Below are 23,425 nucleotides of genomic sequence, written 5' to 3' on the forward strand. Positions count from 1 at the left end.
GGATGCCCCTGCTGCAGCGGCGGATGGCGAAGGACACTGTGCGCACTCGTGCCTAGCAGGAGTCATTTATTCACTCATCCCATCGCCAGCTCCAACCCAGTGGCTCCAGCTGCCCCAGCGCTGGCACCGGGGCTGCGGTTTGATCATTAACTGGGTGGCACGTGGTGGGGCCAGGGCCCCCGGGCCATGGTGGGGTCAGAGCCCGACAAAGGGCTCAGCATCCAGCCCCAGGCGGCCCGGCTCAGGAAGCAGCTCCCGCCCAGCGCCCGGCAGCTCCGGCCCCGGCTCCACCGTCCAGTTGGCCAGGAGGTCGCTGAAGTCGGGGGTGCCGGCGTGGAGGAGGCTGGCAGGGCCAGGGCCTGGCTCCCTCCAGAAGGAAGGTGGCAGCTTCCTCCTGTGCATGGGGGTGATGTGGCCGTATTTCCTCTCCAGCCGCTGCGTCTTGCCACTGGCCCCCCGGGGCGGCAGGCACCGGTGCACGCCGTACTCAAAGAGCTCGGCCAGCGGCCCCAGCCTGTGCGTGGCCCCGGGGCCGCCCCGTGCCATCACTGCCTCGGGCTGGGGCTGGCTGCCCCGTGCTGCACACGGCAGGCTGGCGGCGCCTGGCTCGCGGGCGGCGCACCGGGGCGAGCTGCAGTCCTCGGGTGTGCGGCGGCCGCCGGCGGGCTCCTCCTGGCCCCGCCGCCCAAAGTACCGCTGGATGTCACAGCTGATGAGCTCCGAAAACCGGAGGAGCCGCAGGGTGGTCTCAGCAGCGTTTGGGCCGGCCGGCTCCAGCCCGCCGCAGCTGGTGCTGTCCTCTGCTGCCTCCTCTTCATCTTCCTCTTCCTCCTCTTCGTCATCTTCCTCCTCCTCTTCCTCCTCAGAGAGGTCGGGGAAGTCGGGTTCGGGGCGTGTGGGCAGCAGCAGGCCGTGTGGGAAGGGCGAGGGCAGCCGCAGCCCGGCCAGGGGCCGGATGACGCCCGTGGCCATGTCAGCGTGCAGGGGCAGCCCGGGGCCTGGACTCACCCTGCGGGGCAGGGGCGGCGGGGTGAGGGCGGCACGCACCCCGGGGGCTCCCCGTCCTGGTGCCCCACCGCAGCGCTCGGCCCTGAGGTGGCAGCAGGGGGGTGCTGCGTGGTGCAGTGCCACGGCCAGCGTGGGGCAGCGGGGCTGCCGATCCATGGGACAGGGGGCAACTGAAAACATCCCCCTGAGCCCTGGGATGCGTGGCAGCAGGGTTGTCCCCGCTGATCCATAGGACGTGGGGAAGCACAGACATCCCCCCAAGCCACAGAGCAGGGTTTACATCCCCCCCCCCCAAAGGTGTGAGGCAGCAGGATGTTCCCTGTCGCCCCAGGGCTGGGTGGAGGTGGATGAGGCCCTGGGCACAGCACCCTGCCACCACGGGTTGCACACCTGGGATGCTGAGCCCCCTGCCCACGCAATGGTCCCACGGGATTCCCTGTGACAGGGCAAACCTCCCCGCACTGCCCTGGCTGTCTCTGACCACAGCTGGGTCTTGCTGAGCTGCACAAGGACCGCTCTGTATTCAGAGACCTGTTCCCTGGGGTCCCCAGCCCTGGCTCGCTGTGGGGCATTCTCAGCCACGTGCCTGGGAGTGCCACCACCCAGCTCCAAAAGGCTCTCGGGGCAGCAGTGCCTCTGGGGACAAATCCCGATGCCGCCCGGCCAAGCCTGGGACAGCATCACTGCTGCCCCTGTGCATCCCTCTGCACGCTGTCCCCTCTGTGGGGCCTCCAGTCCCCTCCATGGGGCCTCCAGTCCCCTCCGTGGGGCCAGCGGGCAGGCAGCGTCGGGGCTCAGCTCCCGGGGCGCCGCACAGCGCAGCAGGGACGCTCGCCTCTGGGCTGCGGGGAGTGGGAGTGGGGCAGCCACGCTGGCAGAGCCAGCCTGCCCCGGTGCCACCCGTGGCTGGAGAGATGCCCCAGTGCAGGAGGGCATCGCCCGGGGCCGTGGCTCCTCCGGTGCCTCAGCCCAGCTCGGCACTCACCTTGGTGCTGCTGCCCGGCCATGCATAGGCTCCCGCGCCGCTCCCCCTCGCTGTCCCTCCACCTGGGCCTGAAGTATTTATAGCGGAGCAGCGAGCTGACGGCTGGCAAATATTTGGTAGCTGTATTGTAATAGTAGACTCGGTAAACAGAGCTGGGGTTTGCTTTAGCACCCAGCAACGGGAGAGCGGCGCGGGGAGGGACGCGGGGACGGAAGGCAGGGCTCACCTTAATGGTTCACTAGCCAGGGGATTTTCAAGTGTTGTTCCTGTAGATTCACCTATTAAATCGGCAGCCCCAGCTGCCAAACTGCCTGCACACTTGTACCGAGGGCTCTTATCTCTCTGCTGATTGGAGGCGAAATCAAGCTTTGTCAAATAGGCGTAAAATTAAATTTCATGCTATTTTGACTCCTGGAGTAGGGATCTTCTGAAGAACACACTGCTTATCGAGCGATGCCTGTGCAAACAGGCGCTGCGGCTGTGGCGGGCCAAACCTCCCGGCTGGAGCCTTTGCAGGGGTCCCGCGGTGCTGGGTGCTGCTCAGCCCCCCGCATGGCTCCGGGCCCCCTATCTCCAACCTTGTGCTCCCCTGCAGACCCCAAGGCGGTTGTGGGGCTCAGTTATGAGTCCCAGGGTGGGTTTTTGAATATTTTGAGGTGGCAGAACACGGCTCCAGCGGCATGGCTGGCGGGAGAGGCACTTTGGGGTGGAGCGGTGGGGCTGGGTGCGCCAAGGCGGGTGGCCCTTGTCAGTCAGTGCTGGATGCAGAGATGGGGACGTGCTTGTGGGAAGCAGCTGGGGCAGCCCCAGGGCAGGGACAGCACCCAGGATGGCAGCACCGTCACCGCAGACAGGGTGCTGGGATGCCCCATGCCTCCTGCGTGGCTGCGTTGGTCCGTGCAGGCTGTGAGCATGATAGAGGACCAGCTGGTGACAACAGAGCAGCTTGAGGCGGCTGTGGCCCAGCTGTGCCATTTCTGTTCTGGCACTGGGACGTGCTCTGGTGTGGCCATCTGGGGGGACACAGAGCACAGTCAGGGGACAGGGGACAGCTCTGGGACAAAGGATGGCCAGAGGACAAAGGACGGCTGGGGAACCTGGGTGGCTGGGGGTGCAGGTTGGGTGGGGACACAGGACGGTCAGGGGACACAGAACAACCCACGTGTGACAGCTGGAGGATACACAGGGGATGGCTGGCAGCCTGACACAGAGCCCAGCCCCCCAGCACCCTGCTGCAGCCCTTGCTGGGGGATCTCAGCGGGGTTGCGGATGCACTTTGGCTTTGGGGACAGAAAAGCCCCTCCTCCAGAACTGTCCTGCCCTCTGTTCGTGGGGCTGATGGTGGCTCCCAGTCTGCTCCCACAGAACTGTCCCTGTCCCCTGGGGCTGAGCTGTCCCCCAGCACTGAGACGGGCCCCCCAGCCCCTTGCACGGCACAGCACCGCCGCTGAGGACAGTGCCACCCTGGGCACGGCTGTCACCCACCGGTCCCCCACTGTCTGCAGCCCCTGGTGCCCCTTCCCTGGGGCCGACAGCCCTGGGGCACCTTGCAGGGACTGAGCTGTGGCACTGCCACCGTCACCAGCCGGGCCCCGCAGCGCTTCTGTCCCCTCTCCAAACGCTCACGCTGGCAGCCCCGGGGGGACCAGCAGCCATTCCACCCGGGCACCGCTGGGCAAACAGGGCCAGCGGGAGCTGATAAGCCCCGGGCACCTTCGATCTGCTGCCTGACGTCACCCGCTGCCACCGCTGCCCGCCTGGCGCGGGCTGGCACAGCTTGGCACAGCCCAGGATGGTTTAGTGTGGGATAGCCTGGAACAGTGTGGTATGGGATAACCTGAGCAGTTTGGTATGGGATAGCCTGTAACAGTTCTGTATGGCACGGCCTGTAACAGTTCGGTATGGCACGGCCTGGAACAGTTTGGTATCGGATAACCTGTAACATTTTGGTATGGGATAGCCTGGAGCAGTCTGGTATGGGACAGCCTGTAACAGTTCCGTATGGCACGGCCTGGAGCAGTTTGGTATGGGATAGCCTGAACAGTTCGGCATGGCACATCCCAGAATGGTTTGTCATGGCCTGGCCTGGCAGGGCTTGGCATGGCTCAGCATGGCGCGGCCCGGCCTGCTGCGGCTCGGCAGGGCCTGACGCGGCTCGGTACGGCTCGGCACGGCTCGGCAGGGCCTGACGCGGCTCGGTACGGCTCGGCACGGCTCGGCAGGGCCTGACGCGGCTCGTACGGCCCAGCAGGGCTTGGCCCGGCCCGGCCCGGCCCGGCCGCGGGTGCCGTCCCCGCCCCTGCGGACTACAAGTCCCGTCAGGCCGCGCGGCGCAGGGAGGGGCCGCTTCCGCCCAGCGCCTGCTGCCGTCGCTCGTCCGCCTCCGAGGCCGGAGCCCAGGCCGGAGCCGCCGCCGCCGCCCAGGCCGGAGCCGCCCGCCCGCCGCGCCCCGCGGCCCGGCCCGGCCCCGCCGCCATGTCGGCCCAGGCGCAGATGCGGGCCCTGCTGGACCAGCTGATGGGCACGGCCCGGGACGGTGAGTGGGGGCGGGCGGGGCCTGCAGGAGACGCCGCGGCGCTGCCCCCGCTGCGGGCCCGCGGCGCTCGTCCGCGCCTCGGCCGAGCCCGGGCCCGAGCCCGGAGCGGGGCGGAGCGGGCCCGGGCCGCGCCTCGGGGCCTGCCCCTGGGGAGAGGGCCCGGCGGGGGCCGGCCCCGCGCCCCGCTGCCGCCCGCCGGGGGCTTCGCGCTCGCGGCCTCGCGCGGGGAGCGCCGTGGCGGGGCGCGGCGGGCCGCCCGGAGGCGGTAGGTAGGTGCGCCCGGAGGAGCCGGCCCCGCGGCGCCGGTCCGAGAGCGCTGCGGCCTGTTCGAAACGCGGCCCGGCCGCAGCCGGCGTCTCCTCGCCTGCCGAACGCGTAAACTCGTTGGGCACGTTAGCAGGGCTGTGAGGTACTTTGCACTTGGCTTCCTAAGTGAATGAGTGCTCCTTCTCTCTCTGTGTGTTGAGTTGCTGTTGAATTGCTTCCCATACTTTTATTTCATACAAACTGAACAATTGTGGCCCCTCTATTTTATTTATAAAGGTTCAGTGTATCTTTGCCTGCCTACATCAATCTGCAAGGGAGTTGCAGAAAAGCCTCATGTTCATCGAGCCGTGAGTCACAACCAATTTTTAAAGCTGTTATAACAAAGAAAAAGTGTTTGCTTTTTTTCACAAGTAACTTTAAAAGTGTAGCTTAGAAAGAAAAAAAAAAAAAACAAAACCATTTTGAGTAGACACAACATTATTCCTGGATGCTTGCAAATCCTAAACTATATTCATACGGTAGTGTTACACATACCTGTGTCATATACACAGCTGAGCTTTAAAATTGTCACATACCATTACCACTTTGCCTTTACTTTTATGTATCGTTCCCCTGACTTCCTTACTGCAGGTGTGGGCAAGAAAGCTTTTCCTTTAAAACTTTTCAACAGTGGGCATAAAATTCTGCAGCTGAGGTCTTGAAGAATGCAGATGGGTATAGTATATGTTGGAGCTCGCAGTGTGTATTGACTAACTTTGTTTCCTTTTTCTTTTTTCTTTTTTGCTTTTCTGATATTGTCTTGTTTAAGTGGCTCCTGAGTGTAAAATGTCTTCTGAGGGCGGGAGGCGGGTGGGAAGTAGGTTTCACGTTCCAGGCCAAGACCCACAAGATTCATCTTTGCACGGCCTTGGAAAACACACTGCATACTTGGTTTTGAGACCAAATGGACTGCTGTCTTAATTATCAGATTAGCAAATAGCAGTTGCCTATACCAACTGTCCAGCACAGCCCTGTTTCATGATTTGTGACCCTCTGATAGCATGGGTTTCAGTATCTCCTGCCCCTTCATCACAGTAAAAAAAAAAAAAAAAAAAAAAAGCGGGGGGTGGTGAAAAAAAGGAAAGCGTTGGCTATGAGCCAGACTGTCTGTCTCCTTTTTTCTCTTCTGGCTGTGCTGTCTCTTTATACGGATGACAGGCTTTGGACGTTACTTGGCTCGCCAACACTGTGTTTAACACGGTGTACTGGATGAATAAACGCTAAAATATTATTTTTTGCCAATTAATAAGTTTTCCAGAATATCCTGCTACCCTATAAGCGTTTTCAAGTAATTTGGGGGAGCAGGAACACCAACTGTTTTAATCTGCATATTGAGGTGAAGTGATCATACCAAGGTCTTTGTTACCTTATCAGTATTCTAATGTCTCCTTATTTAAAACCACAAATGAATTTCAGGAGATGAAACCAGACAAAGGGTGAAGTTTACAGACGATCGTGTCTGCAAGAGCCACCTTCTGGATTGCTGTCCTCACGATATCCTGGCAGGAACAGTAAGTATCTTCTCAGTAATAAGGAATTCTGGTAAGGCAGAGGTTGGTACAATTCTTCTGGGCTCCTCTGTGCCATCATAGGTAGCTTCTAGGAGATGCAGCCCAGGAAACACCAGGCTTCCCTTGCCCTAGGAACAGTCGCGATTTTATTTTCAGTTTCTGTGACCTGTATTTGGAGCCACTGAAGTCAGGAGTTCTCAGAATTTGCTTGAAATGCTTTTTCTCTTGCAATCTCACGTGAAGTTGCAAGGTTACTTCTGTTTTAACAGCTTGTGATAGTTAGGGCATAAAACTCCTGGGGAGGGCACAGGATCATAGCCTGATTGCGCCAGCGCATTGTCCTGGGTGCTGTAGTTCACCGTTGCCGCTTCAGGTTAGCCGGATTTTTCTCACGAGCTGCAATAGTCCTCAGTCCTGGAGCTTTTCAGTCTCCTCTTTTAAACCACATGATGTTTCCTGGATGGAACTTCAGCTTTTTTCATCATTACGAGTTGTCATGCTAATGGCAGGTTACAGCTCAGGCCAGCTTGGTCTTTAGACTTGGTTGGTGTGAGCGGTGTGTCACTCCGCCTGACTGGTTTAAAACAGTTGAGACAGCTTCCTTAGCTGTTGCCCTCTGGGGATGCAGCTGACGAATTTTCAAAGATTTAGCTCAAATGCTCTCTGTGCGAGCAAAAGGTGATGTGGTAACAGAGAGATCTTGTGGAGTAAGCGTCCAGTTAGGTGCCAGACGGAAGATGCAGCCTGACTTTCAGAAGAAAACAGTGCGTGTGTTCTGTAACTGCTGTATTACATGATTGCAGGATGGAGATGAATATGCATATTGGAAATCCATCTTTATCCTCGCTGTTTGGCACTAACTACTCTGGCATTTCATGTTGTCCATCCACTTACTCATTTTTTTTTAAATGCAGTCAATATTTATAGCCCTTTCCTCTGTTACTTGGAGAGCTGGGTTTGACACAGCGGGTTACCAACAAAGGGAAGGGCTGGCAGGTAGCTCTGCCTCGGATTGTAACACTGTGGTGGCAAAACTACGATAGCGCTAGCAGAAAGAGCTTAAGCAACGGCTGCCCTGGCTCTGAGCATGCAAACTTCAGCTTTTAAGTGGCTGCTGCTGCAAAGTAAGCCTGGAATGGAAGAGCTGAATACAAATTTTTGTGGTTTTGAACCATTGTAAGGGACGCAGGGCAGAAATTTGAAGCTCAGATGTGTTTTCCAGCTCCATCAGCCTCCATATCACCTCACTTTGCTTTGGAATTGTAGAGCTGCTTAAATCACCTTCTGCCCATTTCCATCCTTTGTGCAAGTCACGGTGGGTTAGGATGTATTTTTTCAACAGCTTTTTGAAGATGCTGCCTTGCACCTCTTGTGACGTGCTTCCAGGAAGAAGGTAGGTGGTGAGCCGGAGGGGTCAAATGAAGTGATGATGCTCACGACTGTTGGAGCCAATTTCAAAGCACAGAGGAAGTGTAAGGTGTTCAGGTGCGTCGTGAATCTCCTGGGTATAGCAGCACATCAAAAAGCCTTTTGCTTCTGTTGTTACATGTGTGCAGTGAGTTGTCTCTACTCTTGCTGTGGAACAATCAGAAATCTCACCCAGGAGCAAGAAGGAAGACTGCTTCTGTGTAAGTGGTCTTGTGGATCACTCAGATAATCTTGTGGTGGCCTTGGAGTGGCTGTGGAGCTCTCTGCACTGCTGACAGCAGGTTCTTGAGGGCAAGAAAACGTACTGGTGCCACAGGTCAGTGTTGAAAGAACATGTGATATCTGGAATGGGATCGACATTTCAGCTGTCAGCGCTACCAGCACAGAGTGAAGCATAACACAGCTGTGCAGGCTTTCCTCATGAACCCACTCAGGTTTACGAGCATCTTATGGTGCTCCGTTAATGGAAGAGATGTGTGGGTGGATCAGCATTAACTGCATGGAGTAGCATCTCTCTCTGGGCGTGTGTTAATGCAAACGTCAGGACCTCGTATCTTTTTGGAAACTTCCAACAGATGCTCCGAGCCTTCTGGTAACGGTTGTGATGCATCTTTTCCCCGAAGGCATTGTTCCTGCTGTGTTGTTCAGGTACAGATGTTTCCAAGGATGGGAAGCTGGTTGGAGTTGAGCAGGGAACTGAATCCGATCAGTAGCAATGCTCAGTGAAATGTGATGAAGGACCTCTCACTGACCTTCAGGTGCAGAGTAGGAGAAGGAGTCCAGGCTTTAAGTAAGGCTCTGGGCTGTGCTGAAAGCTGCAGGAGGCATGTTGATGTTTGCTTAGTTTAGGTGGGCAGGCGTGCCTGGCCATAAGAGCCCTAATCTGTCAGTGAAAGTACCACAGCACATATGGGGATGGTATCATCTGGTAATCCTGAGTTTCTCATTCCACTGATGAGTGGACAGATGAGTCTGAAAGCTGTCCAGGGAGAACATTACTTGGGAATTGCATTCAGGGAAGTTCCGTGTCCCTCAGGGGGAGATGAGAGATGAAACCTGTAGGTTGCAGAGTTGTTTCATGGGGTCTGTGCTTTCCTTCTCACAATTGGGCAAAACTCCAGACCTGTGACTAGTTTTGAAGAACATTATGGAAACAGACCCTGGTGAGTTAACAGTTCACTAGTGATGCTCATAAGAGATGCCTTAGGATGTACGTGGGTTGTGCAGCGAACATGAGCAGGACTGATGGTCGGTGACATCTAAACTTATTAGGTCGGTGTGTGTTTGGGGAGTTAGGTCTTTACTCAGGCTTTACTGTCTCAAGAACCTGTATCACCAACCAGCCATGGGTGTTGGTTGGGGCAAGTCGTGAACGCTGCTGGAAAGGATGAGCGTTTGGTGACAGGCCTCCCCGATGAGACAAGGGGATTCTTTGAAACAGAAGGTCAGGTGATTTTACCTGAAGTGAGCAATGCACGTGAAAATCTCCGTGTACCTAGATATCTCAAAGGATCTGGAGGAAGACCTGAAGTTCGTATGCCGGTGAAGCCAGTGAATTCTCCCCTAGAGGGTGAGTTTGAGAGATTTGTTGCCTTTTAACAGAGTGAGAGGAATAAAGGACACGTCGTTGGCTCTTCTGAAGCTGTGGGTTGGAGCTCCTCCTCTGAAATGGGGCTGTGGCTCAGCTTGCAAGAATTCAGATAAGAATACTTGTGATCTGTGACAATCCCAAGGAGGATTGCTCTTTCTCCCTGTATTGGAAAGGGATTTCAGTAGAATGACCATACAACTAAAAGATTTAAGTCATGTCATGCTCTAATGTTGTGGGAAGATTTTGTGGCAAAATTACAGTAGCTCTTCAGCATTCTTTGAAAAGGCTTGCCTGAAGATGAAAATCTTTAAGCTCTGAAAGTACCAGAACAATTGTTTTCTGTAAGCATTATGTTTCCACTGTTAGAAAGCTCAACAAGGCTCTTCCTGGATAAAGTGTCTGTAGCCTGCTATCTGTAGTCTCCTGTTTCTGGTAAATCTGAGCAAAGCGAGGAAGACTAAATAGTGGCAAGTCATTTTGAATTTTTCTTTGTTTTAAAAAAGTTATTAGCACAGGTGACTGCTGAAACCCCAACCATTACCTGGAGGAGCTTGCTTTGGTTACCTTGTTTAATTCTCAACGCTTCCACTGCTGCTGGTTGAATGCATTGCTCCACGTACATACCCCTGGCACCCCCTGCTTTAGTTTGTGGTGTTTTGCTGGGATTCTGCATTGGTCCCAGTTCAGCCGTATTTAGCTTTTTCTGCAATTCTGACTTCAGTGTTGCCGCGTTTAGGTTTGGGCTCCTTGGGACTGGTGGTGACTGGGAGAGAAAAGGATGTGACTGGTCAGGGTGTTCCTTCATGAGGTGACCTGTACCCTGCCATTTGTACAGCGCGCTGTGGCTCACGCTTAGGCCTTTCGTTATTTTGGCTTTCAGAAATGTCATATTTTTTTTCTGTTTTAAGAATAAGATGAATGTTCTCTGTTACATACTGATAACATAGAAATGCAATTTCCATGTTCTGAATGCATAATTAAATTCAGTTATTTGGCTGTTAGCTACCAGATTGGGGAAACCCAACAATTTTAAATAGCATTAACTGCAGTAGAGGTGAAGAGCAGTGTTCAAGTCAGGGCTTTCTGGGAAAGGAGATGCTCCTTAATTCCCATGCCTTATGCGTAGGAATTAGCTTTGTTGAGCTGGTGGGTTTTAAAGTTGCAGCTGCGTGTGGGAAGGGTTAGCTGTAGAATTACAAGTCTGCTGTAGCTGAGCACGGAGTTCTGCTTTTCTAGTGGCCGTTCCACTTTTTACCTGAAGGCCCTTTGTTCTTAGAATCATAGAATCACAGGATGGCTCGGGTTGGAAGGGACCTTAAAGCTCATCCAGTTCCAACCCCCTGCCATAGGTAGGGATTCCAGCCGCTAAATCAGGTTGCCCAGGGCCTCGTCCAACCTGGTCTTGAGCACCTCCGGGGATGGGGCATCCACAACCTCGCTGAGCAACCTGTGCCAGCGCCCCACCGCCCTCTGAGTGAAGAATTTCCTCCTAGAGCGTTTGTTCTTGACAGAGCATTCCGTCTGTGTTCTGTGCCTTGGTATGTTTCATTACGTTACTGATGTTCTTTCTGATGCAGATGTGAGCTTTGAACTTAGGGCCCAAAGCTTTGTGTTTTGCTGTTCTGTAGCTCCAAAGCACGGGATGGTTGGAGTTGGTGCCTGCTGAAGAAGTTCCTGCTGCAGCATGCTGTGCCCTCCCAGCTCCCTCCCAGCAATTTGTAAGACTGCTGTGACCTACAGCAGGAGTAGGACTGGACTTAAAATATTTGGGGTGCTTTAATGTTGTCCTAGGAATTCCTAGAAGAGTGGTTCTAGCAAGCATGTGGTTTTTCTGGCTGGTTCTGTTATGACAGTTTAAGAGGAAGCTCTCCTTCCTAAAGGAACTTTATTTTGATATTGTGCACCTGTCAAGAGTTAAGCATTTGCTGCTTGTTGCCATAATGGGGGGGTTCTCACATTGCTTTTCCTTTTTCTTTTCAACAGCGAATGGACCTGGGAGAGTGTACAAAGATCCATGACTTGGCATTGAGGGCAGACTATGAGATTGCAAGTAAAGAGAGAGACCTGTTTTTTGAGCTGGATGTAAGTATGGAGGATGGCTTTTGAAGTTATTTGGTTGAACAACAGAACTCAGTGGGTATTTCAGCTACCCCTATTATTTGACAAATTGTCCGGCAAGAATGTGCAGCCCCTTCCCAAATGTCAGCTTGATGCCGACTTTAAATTGTAAACGTAATTATGAGCCTTGCAACCCCATTAGTCCAGCTAGCTGGGAGGCTCTTATGGTATTCCTTGCGTCCCACACCTAATGCTCTGTACCAGGTCACTGTAACCTAATGGCCTGTCCCAGAAGAAGAATTAATGGTAAAAGCTTTCTGCTCTGTGATTTCACTTCTGGCCGGATTTAGCTTTCTCTGACGGTACGAGTCAAGTGGAAGAACAGTCATCTTCCGATTTCATGCAGTGCTTTTTATCTTTGCACCTGTTGTTCATGTAATGGAAGGTACAGTACAAAGCAGCAGCTATTTGTGAATTCTGTTACATGTCAGAGTAAAGGAACCGTGTCAGGTTCCAGACAGATGACAGACATTAGGGCAGGGTTTTTTTTTTCCTTTGACTTTCTGCAAAGCTTTATGTATTTTTTTTCTCAAGGCATCTGTTCTTGAAGTTGTTTGTGCACTGTATGGAGATTGCACCAGCTAGCTGTTGGCTGTCAAATCTAGGTCTGACAAATGGAGAGCATCTTGGTTCACAATTCTCTTTCTGAACGTGCAGGCTATGGATCACCTGGAATCCTTCATTGCAGAGTGTGATAGGAGAACAGAACTGGCTAAGAAACGCCTGGCTGAGACACAGGAAGAGATCAGTGCTGAAGTGTCTGCAAAGGTATCGTCCTCTCATTAAACCTTTGTTCTGAAAGGCTGTGCAAGAGCACGGGTGCTCCTGACACCATTGATACTGGGAAGCTGTGCTCCACAGAGACTTGGTGGATTCCAGCCATCATCCTCAAATGCTGCTCTGGCTGTTCTTGTGTCTGGTTCAGAGGACTATAGTAGGGTAAAATATGAACTCTAAAAGATGTTTCTTTAGCACGTCTATAAAGTATATAGGTTTCCTGTCCCCTATTCAGTGTTCATGTAACAGCTTAGAATAGTAAATCTGTCCCGTGATTTGTTGTCTTTTCATGTAGCAAATGCTCGTGTAATTTCCTCATTGGGAACTTCTTTCACTGGGCCAGTACAAAACACATTTCCAAAGCTGGTTTTGTGGATTCTCTCCTGTCCAATAAGTCAGGAATGTGCCACTGTTGGCAGCAGAACTGATCATGTCCTGTCCACCTATGGTTACTTCCTTTACTACCTGTCTAGAACTGTGTTGCCTGTACTTAGCCTACCAACATCTTTTTGTTGGGGTTCCTTTGACTTTTGGAGATTGATGATGATCTTCCAGCAATGGCTTATTTATGTTAAACAGGTGTTCTCTTTTAAAGAAAAAGGAAAAGTTGTCCTGCAATCTTTGGCAAGGTTTTTGTCTTATCCAAAAAAAAAAAAAATCCTTATTTTCTTTAGGCAGAGAAAGTACACGAACTGAATGAAGACATTGGAAAACTCCTAGCTAAAGCTGAACAGCTGGGAGCTGAAGGAAATGTTGATGAGTCTCAAAAGATCCTGATGGAAGTGGAAAAAGTCCGAGCAAAAAAGAAAGAGGCAGAGGTATGGTGGTGTTCTGGGAATTGTAATAGCTGGTTGAGCTAGGCTGCATGACAAACAGCTGGGCAGTTCCTACCTCTTCTCCTATTTTGCCAGCACCTCCTCTTTCAGTTTGAGCAATGTGCTGGCAAGTAGCTGGTGGTGTAGTGTGATAGACAAACAAAAGCTCTTTAGAAACTTTTATCTGGTGAAGAGAGATGATTGGGGGGTTGGGTGGGGGTTGGAGTTCTTCCTCTGAAAGATTTGGTCGGTAGTTACTTGCAGGGATAGACCAGCAGGTTAGCTGCGCTCGCGAAGTGTTTTGTATGGCACCTCCTTTATATTGAGGGTGCTTTTATGATTCTTGAAAGCAGCAGTGCTGTTTTTTTGCAGGGGTTACCCTGGAGGGTTGAGGTTGTGTAAGGGCTCCTTGACGTTTGCCTGTTTTTTTGCCTTCCTTCAGGAAGAATACCGAAATTCAATGCCTGCATCCAGCTTCCAACAGCAGAAGCTGCGTGTGTGTGAAGTCTGTTCAGCTTATCTTGGTCTCCATGACAATGACCGGCGTCTTGCTGACCACTTTGGAGGCAAATTACACTTGGGTTTCATTCAGATTCGTGAGAAGTTGGATCAGCTGCGGGTAATCCTGTCTGTTTTAAACCTTCTTGCAGTTCTGAGGATATTCAACATCTACATTAAGTTCATACAGAATTCTTTTCAGAGTGCTTGTATAAGCCCAGAAATTTGATTTCTGAATCCTGGGAACTTCAAATGGGGGTTTGCCTAGCCTCATCGTGCGTTCTGTTGTGTGTAACTAATGTCGTACCCTTAGAATTAGTCAAACTAGACCACTGCTGTAATTTCTTCCTTAACTACACGTGGCTGTACTAATGGTCTTCCTCATTAGTTTGGCTGAAATTTGTCACCAAGTTTTCTGACTATCAAAGAGCACTTTGAGACCTCTTAATGAAATACATTAACTGGAGTTCCATATAGTGCTGTTAAGGAAGGAGGTCTGTGGTAGCTGAAGTGCTGATTAGAAGCTTTCTGGAATGGCTTGTAATGACCATGTGGTACTAGCCTTGCTCGCAAGCAGGAACCTTTAGCCTGCTGGAGTAAGAGCTGTGATTCCTGTGCCGTACTCATTTGGCAGAATAGTGAGGTCAGTGCCTTGATTGATCATGGCACGAGAACAGGGCATTGCTCTCTTCTGTTATGTATAATTGTGGTGAGACAGACCCTTGCCTCAAAGCCTATGGGCTCGTCACTTAGAGCACAAGCACAGCAGCTTTGCGAGTGGCATTTCTTGTGCTGATGCGGGTTAGTGCAGCTGTAAGGAAAATGAGAACCTTTATGGAGATCTGGACTAGCACATAAAATACAGTGAAACAGTTCCCTGTCCCACTACATGAGTAGTCTCCCTGCAGATCCCTATCCTGTTACCGTATGGCTGAAATATGGTGTAAACTTTTTTTCTAGAAAACAGTGGCAGAAAAGCAAGAGAAGAGAAACCAGGATCGTTTGAGACGGAGAGAAGAGAGAGAACGAGAGGAGAGAATGGGCAGACGGTAGGTGAAAGTCAAAGCCAGCTTCATAAAACAGTTATTGAAATAAGCTTATTTCTTGTTTCTGAATATTGCAGGAAAGCAGCGTGTGCTGCTTGATCAACTGTTGTACATGCTCTGGATGCTGTGTGAGCACCTTGGCATTCGGTTTGAAATGAAAACAAATGCACAGAATCCCCACATTGAAGTGATTGTGTATTATTTTAACCTCCACTGTGTATCTGAAAGATCAAAGCTCAGAAGGTGTGCAGTCTTCAGGCTTACCTTGGTCTAGTCCCTGTCGCTGGGAGGCTGGATGAAATGACCTCATCTAGTGCATCCAAGTGGGAAAACTTAGAATGAGTGCTAGGTCTGCTCAAATGGCTCTCGTCATACAAAGTTCTCTGGATAGTCCTTCTCACTTCTAGGCTAGGAGATGACAGCAGAGTGGAGCTAGTATCCATGAGCCAGATGGCAGGCTGCCTGACTTACTCAGAAACTTTTCTACAGTAACAGTGAGGTACTTTTGGCACAGCTTTGGAGAATGCTTTCCAGGACATCCCTGGGCAGTCCTGCTCAGAGGATCCCAAGGAGTGGCTGTTTGTGGCAGTTGTGGCCGTATGTGTCACCTTCTGCTCATGCACGTGTAATCCTGGAGCCTGGGAGTGGCTACCATGTTGGTATTCTCATGACAAGTTCTTCTGCCTCTTGCCAGCTGAACTGGAAGAACTAATTCTTCCGTGTGTGTAAACAGCTCGATTAAACAGCCTGGCGTGAAGAGAGCGGTTATTTATTGGTGATGGTCGTGCAGAGGAAGTGGCTGAGTAGGAGCGCTGTTCTCGTCACAGCTTTTTGCCGGTTACCTCATGTTTCTCCTCACAGTCTTGTACTTCTTGCATCTGAAAAAACCCACCTTGCTGCATGTGGAGAGAGTTCTTTTCGACCCTCAGTGTCAACTGAGGAGAGTGTTTCAGGTGTCCGTCTCTGAGGCACATGAGATACATAACCGCAGTATGCTCTCAGGTGGTGCTGGCCTCTGGATATACATTTCTGGAAATGCTAGCAAACAAGTACCAGAACTGAAGGACCTTGGTTTTCTGTGGTCTGGGGCTTGGCGATTATGGTGCATCGTGAAGATGTAAGCTCCAGATTGTCATGCATTCCCTGATTATTTTATACGGGTTCTCTCACTGCGGATTGCCTGGTGTCATAGGAAGTGCCAGTTCATGTTGCAGCTTTCTGCTGAACTGCAGCACTTTGTGATGAGCCTCTCAGCTTTCTGGCCTCTGTGCAAGGTTGTCAGTAGTGCAGTTATACCTGGGAGCTACAGAATGTGGAGCTGGCTGCTGAACCCAAGAGTTAGATGAGTGGGACTGATGTATGCTGGTATTCTGGAGACAAAGATGGAAGTGAGACAAGAAGCATCTTCCCGTGCAGCTGCTTCGTGGTAGGCTTGTTCTGGCTCACAGTAGGACCACTCTAACCTGGACTTATTGTGTCTGTCTCCATAGTCTCTTGTATTCCTGGAGTTTGTTTCTGCATGAAATTTGTTCAACCCAACAGTTGCCTTCAGGAAGAGCACTCTGGATCTCTGACTTGGTCTGCATCTCCCCAGACCCCCATCTCTGCCGCTTTCTTTCTGTGGCATGTGTGTATTTTATGTATATTCCCAAAATATCACTTTCTGGGAGTTAAGGAGCCTCTTGTGTTCACAGCACAGGTAGCTCTTGTATGGATGCATCCGATAAGGGGTTTTTGAATATTTCATGCTATAAATATAACAGTTTTAAGAATTGTGATGAGTTGGCCTGGCATCTGATTTCGTGCTGGTTGCATATTTTGCAGCAGTTAAAGTCTGTGGCCAGCCTTTCCCCTTGCTCTGTGTGGAGGCACCTCTGTGCTCCTCTGTTCAGATGCCAAAAAAGCATGTTTTGATGGAGCCAGGAGTGACGTATAGGGGAGGTCAAATTGTTTTCCTCTCTAAAATGGGAACTTGACACAAAGAAGGAAAATAGTTTTCCCAGCGGACGCTTAATGTCAACTGGGACTAGAGCCCAGATTTCTTGATTTCTAAGTACCTGCTCTTCTGGGTGCTGTGCAATGCCATGCTTACAGGGGTGTTTTTCTGACAAAAACGGATCAGTGACTTCTAGCAATTTAAGAGACTACCTGTCTTAAGCAGAACTTGATACGTAAGGAACCACAGAAAACATGTTTCCTGCATGACTTCTATTGTCGTGTCTTCATGTGCAGCATCTTCAGGGGGGTTATTCAGCAAGAGGAAGAATGCCACTTGACTTTGAGAAGTCTTTGGTGGCTTATAGGCACTTTGGTGGCTTATAGGCACTGTGACACATTATGGAAGGCTGTGGATGGGTTTGAAGAACTCTTAACTCTTACAGACTTTATTAATTTGTCAAATAAACTGTTTTCCACGTAGGAATGAGTGAACAGTTTTGTTGCCCCTAGTGGTGAATGCAGAGGAGTCCTCTGTCCTGTGTTTGGTGTTGCTGGTGACTGCTGGCTACCCAGTGATCCCTGAAGACTGAAATTCTCTGGAGAGCTGGCATGTTTGGAAGTGCAGACATCACTGTTTGCTTGCCAAGTACACCAGCAAACAAGACTGTGGAGTTGCTGAATGGATTTCCTTTTTAGTAAGTTAGGCAAAACACAGATTATGAAACTCAGCGCATAGCCTCTGTGGTGCAGGACAGAAAAAGTAATAAAGCACAGCTTTTGACTTGGCTGGGCAGCATTTGTCTGCTGTGTCCTGACGTGTACTGATTCAGGCTAGTGCGGAAAGTGCAGGTTTTTTGGATGCATCCTGAATTTCCAAAGCTTAGCGTTATGGAGTGATCATCAGGAGTTGGTGTGTGCTCTTGCTCAGATCATAGCCACAGAAGGGCAACCAGGCTTTGCAGGGGATGTGGAATAGCTTTGTGTGGACGTGTGCCCCAGTGATTCAGAATAAAGTGATCAGGAGGAAAAGAACATTATGAACTTGGAGTAACGACAACAATCAAAAAATACAATTGCCTGCCAGGCCTCTCCAGTAGGTCCTGCGGCTCTGTCAGGTTCTGTTGCGTGAGAAAGTAGGTGTGTGGCTATTGCCTTGCTCTCCTGGTTTATCAGCTTTGCCTTCATCTGGTCTTGTCATGCGTGGCCTCAGTGCAAGGTTTATTCACCTGACTCCCAAGTGCAGCTCTACCTGGTTTACACTCCTTTTACCTGAAGTCCTTTCTAAACTTCTGTTTTTTCTTTCTACCATGATTGAGCAATCCTATTCGTTGCGAAGGAAAGTCAGGGCACATTGATTCTCTTAATATTGTCTTATCCAGATATGGTTTTAAAATATATTAATAAAGTAGATGCTTCTCCCTCTTTCTCTTTTTTTAACTTTATCTGTGTGTAACTTTCAGCTGCATCTCCTGTACGCTGCCAAACAGCTCTGTGGCTGTGTAGCTGGAGCATCCCCTGTGAGTCTGTATGCAGTGGGAGCAGTTAAGAGCTCAAGTCTAAGTCACTAAACAGAGGCTGGCTGCTTTTCAAGTAAAGCAGAAAGAGGCTGTTCAGTCTGTGTGAAGTTTGGAGGTAGGCTGGCCTCGAATGTGGCCGTGGAGAAAAAGGAAAGGCATTGTCCTTCGGGCGTAGTGGCTCTTTGAGTGGTGCTGAGTAAGGGTGCTTCAGGAGTTGAAAGAACTGTAATGTTATTTACAGACTGTCAGAAGCTAACGCTTACAGTTAAGCTGAGAGCTCCGTGAAGGAACTCTGAAGCAGACAGAATGAGACCTGCATGACCCTTCTGAAGATGCTTTATAATATGGGATGAAGCATTTTCAGTATCTCTGTTACTTTTCAGTAATAATTCTTCCCGTGTTTGTTTCCTCTTTTTTTTTTCCAGCTCATCTTTCTGAAACAGAAAAAAATTGCAAATTTCCATCTAATGTTTGTTAAATATTCACGATGAGTAAGAAAACACTGTGCTTTTCCTTTACTCAAACCTCAACTACCTCAAAGGAACCAAAATCAGAATATTAAGTGTCTGGCCTGCCTTTGACTGGCGAGTGGCACTTTTACATGAAAATGTTCATCTCAGTGATGTTAGACTGCAGAGGGTAAAAAGCGTGTGCTGAATACACACAGCAAATTAGAAGTTGGAAAGGTGCATCGTAGTGGTGTATGAATGGAGACTGGGATTGGATTGTAGATCTTCTCTGTTCTGACAGTAAGCTCTGCACGGAGTTGGGAAACTACAAACAAACCCTGTAGAAACTAGTGTTTCTGCAATGTTCTTCCGTTTTAGACAATACTGTGACGCCCCTCCGCCCCCAATTGAAGCTAATTAAAATATTTTCTGGCTTGTATGGCAAGCTTTTTTAAATGACATATTAATTGTCATATTATTGTTGCTCCTGTGGAAAGCTACCAGGGTGGATGGGTTTTATGGGGAACAAACCCACTGACTGTACCGTACCTTCTCTCACTTAACTCTCCTCTCCTTTCTAGGTCTGGATCAAGAAATAGAGATCGTCGAAGGTGAGTGCAGCTCTCCAAAAAACCTATTTGTGTTTTATCTAGTTACTGTGTTTTTTCATGGGTCTCATAAATGGAGTTCATTCTGTGCCACAGTCATTTTGTTATGCTCCCTGGAAGAAATAGGAGCTACTGCTTGGGCACTGCTGCAGTGTTGGGCAACCCAATGTCACCCGTTGGACTAGAAAGCGTCTGCTGGCTAGCGCAGTTGGGACAGACGGTGCTGTGTGCTCCAGAATACCAGTCTGAGAACATAATACCATTTTCAAAAAATGTCTAATACCCTTTGATAGCTTTTGTATCTGAAATGTATCTATTATATATAACACTTCAGATGTAAAAAAAGAAAAAAAAATCAAGATGAAAGCCCCAACATCTCTGTGAAGAGCTTGTCTTAATGGTATGACAGCATCCCATAAGTGATCATGTACCTGGAGGTCATCTTCTCTCCTGTTTCCCATATACATTGGCATCCTTTATTTTGATTTTAGAGCAGATGGAAACAAATCTGTTTTGAAAGGGCAGTACTTTCACAAGGGGGACTCCTCCTGGCAGGCTGCCATACAGGTTACAGTAATTTCACGTGAGGTTTATTTTGCCTTCCCTTCTCCTTCCTCAGTAAAGTGAGGCAAAATATTACAGTTGGTAGGCTGTGCTCTAGGCATCACCGCATGCGTATGTTTGGTGCAAGTGATTTTCATAAGCTCCCCATCAACTCGAATTTACCCTTTGGCGTTCTGTTGGTCGCCTGAGCCCAGGAAGGAAGGAGTATGTTCACCCTGAGGGTGATTTGCCTTCTGCGTTGGTGGGGTGTGGCTGAGGGGGTGAGGGCTGATGCTCGGGGTAGGTGTCGCTCTGTCTGATGGGCGCGGGTATACGGATGGGATGTAGTGGCCCATCTCCAGAGTCTGAGGCAGTCTGTGTCCTCTTCAGATCACGGTCTCGGGATAGGAGGCGGAGGCGCTCGAGGTCAGCTTCCCGTGAACGGCGGAAGTCTCGCTCCAGGTCCCGAGACCGGCACAGGCGCCACCGGAGCCGTTCCCGCAGCCACAGCCGAGGTCACCGGCGGGGGTCCAGAGACAGGAGTTCAAAACACAAGTATGTATTCCTCACACAAGTGCTTCTCTGCAAAGGGGAGTTCCTGGCATCACAGAGAGCCTCCTCTGATCCTTAGAGTGAGCTGAGTTTGACTGGTTTCTCAAGTTAGAAGCTGCAAGTGTCCTGTACCTGCTCCTGGGCCAAAGCAGTATTTCCCAGTGGCAGTCTGTAGATGGCCTCACATGGGCACAGTGCCTGTGCAGCAAGGTCCCAGCTTGAGAGCAGAGTCTAAGAGATAAAACTGTCATTCCCTGAACTGCGGTGCTGAGCCTTCAGAAATTGCTGGGTTTCTTGCATAAGCAGCAGCAGCTCAGAGTCATGCTGGTGCTCACTCAGCCTCCCCAGGCATGTAAAACCCAAGTAGCAGAGGCAGTTTTGACATTACATTTGTGTTTACCTTCTGCTTCCCAGCTTCTTGCTCTCAGTGCTGGCATGGGGAAGGGAAGAGTATGATTTGGGAACTGGGGGAGGCCTTGTATTAGGGTAACGAAAAGGCTAGTTGAGAGATTTTTTTGAAAATCTCCACTGGGTGAGGGAGAAAAACAGCTGGAAGGAGGAGTATACCATTCTGTGACTGAGGAGAAACCCTGTAGTCTGAGAAAGGGCTTTAAGTCTCTTCTGAAACTCAGCAGCACACCCCCTGTGCTGGAGGAAGGCTGAAGCAGGCATGTGTACGTAGGAGTATTAGCAAAACTGGAATGAAACCACGTGTTTCCTTACAGCCCTTCCAAACCCAGGAGCAAGTATACCCCCAGGTGCTTGCTGAAGTTAGAATCTAGCCTTTATTTTAATGCCCTTAGTTAATAGGGGAGTGCTTAAGGAGTGTCTCACCTGATCAGGCAGTGCCATTTAAGTACACTTCGAGAAACAAACCTACTGTTGTGTGTCTTGTGTCACTTTAGCTAAGGGGTAAAAGAACACATTTTAAAAATACCCAATGAAGGGGAGGGGAATAATGGTATGAAAAAAAAGTCTGTTAATGTGTGTGGTGTGTGTGTGTGTGTGTGTAAATACTGTTGATTCTCCGATGGCTGAGATACTAAAGTCCTTTTTTAAATCTGTCTTGAACATGAAAAATAAAGAAAAGAAGTTTGGACAATTAGGAAGTGAGGAAGACCCTGTAATAACTATTACTAAAGAGCAGGTAAGGGATTACTTCGAAAACCTTGAACACATTCAATCAGCCCATCGAGATTGTAGGAGGATTGGCTAGCTGACATACTTCCACAAAATTACTGAGCTGGGGAGAGACCAGTGTCAGTTTAAGAAAACAAAGCAAAGTGAACAAACAGGAAAGTGCTATTCCCTGAAAAGAGTATAGCTTCTGTTTTCACTCAGAGTTAACAAAATCTACATTCTGCTTCTGTTGGTCTGAAGTCTTGCTTCTAGAAAGAAGTAGCCTGTCACGGGATCTGGAGGTCTGAGGGTAAGAGAACTATGGACAACATGTCCTGTTGTGGGGACAGGAGAGTTAATTTAATCAAACAGACTCATGTTGTCTCTTGTCTTCCAGTTAAATGACGCAATTTAAAGTAATGAAAATGAAGTGGCTCAAGATACAGAGGGCTGTAAGGTTTTAATGTAATTGTGCAAGAGTTCCAGACCTTAAAATCAACATGAAGGAAAGCTGGAACCTATAAGATACCTGCCAGGTCGTCGTCTTGTGACTGCAAAGAAGGACCTGTGTACTGAGTCCTAGAGTATAATCTGCTGGCTGCCTCTGCCTGGTTCCACAGGCGTATAGGCTGCTAGGGAGAATTAAGGGCCAGCACCTAGTTGATAAGCAGATTTCTAACAGTTGGCATGAATCATACAGGATAAGAGCCTTTTAAGATTGTTTCTTGTATGAAAGCCTCTGCTTAATTCTGTGTGGGCTGACACAATGAAGCACTGCTGAAAATCTGTAGCTGTCGTTTGAGCAGGCTGTGAAAAGATTTGCCTGTTGTGTGTTCCAAATTAAAAATCAGTATCATCCTGACATGGAACTCAGGATGCTTGGGATGACTGCTTGTCAGATGCAGAGTGACAAAAGCCTGGGCCTGAGCAAGCCTTTGAATCCAAAGAATACAGCTGGTATTTAAAGCAGTCGAGCAGAAGGCCGCTAGCTTAAAGCATAACCAAAAAAAAAAACCACTATAAAAGACACAAACAGTGCTGAATGACAGATGAGGAAGAAATTGCTGGTGCTTTAGTACAGCCTAGTAAACTAGCAAGGCACACAGGGAACACCTCAGAGTGACCCTGTGGCAGCAGCTGTGAAAGGCTTACTGTAAGGAGAGACTGACAGAGGCTGTGCTACGCACTCAGCACTGCGAGCTATATGTGAAATACTCAGGTGTGCAGAGGGACTGGGGTTTCTATTTTGGGCAACGCTACCCCTGACATTACAGTACCTGGGCACATTTTTGTAAGAAACTTGTGTTATGTCATAGCCCTGTTAGGAAAGATTTTGCTGTTTTATGCATATTTCATTCAAATTCTTTCAGCTGTGGAGCTTATAGCAATGGTTTACTTTGTACTTCAGATCTTCTAGAGATCGATCTTCAAGAGAGAAGTCCCGAGACAGAGAGAGAAAAGAGAAGAGCTCTTCTGAGAGGCGGCACGAGAGCACAAATGGCAAATCTCGTTCCAAGAGATCAGAAGAGAGAGAAGCTGGCGAGATCTGAACTCAAATGATCTGTGTTGCACTGTAAATAGTCTGATAAACATTCTACACAAAGCCTAAATTTCCCATTTATATTTACTGAATACAACTCATCTTTTGTAGTTTTGAATTTTTATTGTTTGGCGGATAGCTGTGAGTTTGTAGAGACACAGAGTTACGTACTGTTTAACAGGTTTTGTTTTAGTAGGAATAAATAAATCTGACCGATCGTTTTCAATTCAGGCCAGCGGTTCACACCCTGTGTTTGTTGTGATGCAATGAGCGCGGCAGGTAGATAGTGCTGTGGTTGGAAAGCCGAGCTGCTGTCACGTTCGTAGTACTGAAGCCCTTTTCAAAAGATCTTACCTGACCCTTTGCACAGTTGGAGTTTGAGCTCATCAGTAGCACTGGTCCTAATTTGATTAATTTTTTCTTGTACATGTTAAATTGAGAGGGTTGGGTTTTTTTTTTTCCCTTTCAGTGTTCAGCCACCTCATTTTTATGTCTCCAGCATTTGGGAGCTGCCTCACTCCTCCAGTTAAGGCAGACGGG

General features: G+C 49.8%; 2 protein-coding genes across 6 annotated transcripts; one reads left to right on the forward strand and one right to left on the reverse strand.

Annotated features, from left to right (window-relative positions):
* Positions 1–49: 49 nt before the first annotated feature.
* Positions 50–4,162, reverse strand: PERCC1 (proline and glutamate rich with coiled coil 1). The gene is made up of 3 exons (XM_080557247.1): positions 2,220–4,162; positions 1,994–2,113; positions 50–1,009 (listed from the first exon to the last, which is right to left on the reverse strand). Exons 2-3 carry the CDS (start codon positions 2,017–2,019, stop codon positions 196–198), a joined length of 840 nt encoding a protein of 279 aa, XP_080413373.1. The 5' UTR covers positions 2,020–2,113; positions 2,220–4,162; the 3' UTR covers positions 50–195.
* A 172-nt stretch (positions 4,163–4,334) lies between these two features.
* LUC7L (LUC7 like) lies at positions 4,335–23,115 on the forward strand. 5 transcript variants are annotated; one of them, XM_080557244.1, is made up of 11 exons: positions 4,335–4,529; positions 6,252–6,346; positions 11,349–11,447; positions 12,141–12,251; positions 12,935–13,078; positions 13,518–13,694; positions 14,534–14,622; positions 19,105–19,134; positions 20,065–20,229; positions 21,312–21,373; positions 22,754–23,115. In XM_080557244.1, the coding sequence occupies exons 1-10, from the start codon at positions 4,469–4,471 to the stop codon at positions 21,337–21,339; spliced, it is 999 nt and encodes a 332-aa protein (XP_080413370.1). In that variant the 5' UTR covers positions 4,335–4,468; the 3' UTR covers positions 21,340–21,373; positions 22,754–23,115. The 5 variants fall into 5 exon arrangements, with proteins under 5 accessions (XP_080413370.1, XP_080413368.1, XP_080413371.1 ...); XM_080557245.1 differs by lacking the exon at positions 21,312–21,373 and adding an exon at positions 5,073–5,143 and having other exon boundaries at positions 4,364–4,529; XM_080557246.1 differs by lacking the exons at positions 4,335–4,529; positions 21,312–21,373 and adding exons at positions 4,861–4,938; positions 5,073–5,143.
* Positions 23,116–23,425: the final 310 nt, after the last annotated feature.

The sequence above is a fragment of the Anser brachyrhynchus genome (genome assembly GCF_964034855.1).
Source record: "Anser brachyrhynchus genome assembly, chromosome: 15".
Taxonomy (NCBI): domain Eukaryota; kingdom Metazoa; phylum Chordata; class Aves; order Anseriformes; family Anatidae; genus Anser; species Anser brachyrhynchus.

Bases quoted from the DNA above. Each gene is read 5' to 3' on its own strand.
- LUC7L (XM_080557242.1), top strand. From the start codon at position 4,469: ATGTCGGCCCAGGCGCAGATGCGGGCCCTGCTGGACCAGCTGATGGGC. The intron at 19,135-20,064 runs GTGAGTGCAGCT...TGTCCTCTTCAG, and splicing joins AGAAATAGAGATCGTCGAAG to ATCACGGTCTCGGGATAGGA. The intron at 20,230-22,753 runs GTATGTATTCCT...TTTGTACTTCAG, and splicing joins GACAGGAGTTCAAAACACAA to ATCTTCTAGAGATCGATCTT.
- PERCC1 (XM_080557247.1), bottom strand. From the start codon at position 2,019: ATGCATGGCCGGGCAGCAGCACCAAG. The intron at 1,010-1,993 runs GTGAGTGCCGAG...CCTGCCCCGCAG, and splicing joins GGCCGGGCAGCAGCACCAAG to GGTGAGTCCAGGCCCCGGGC.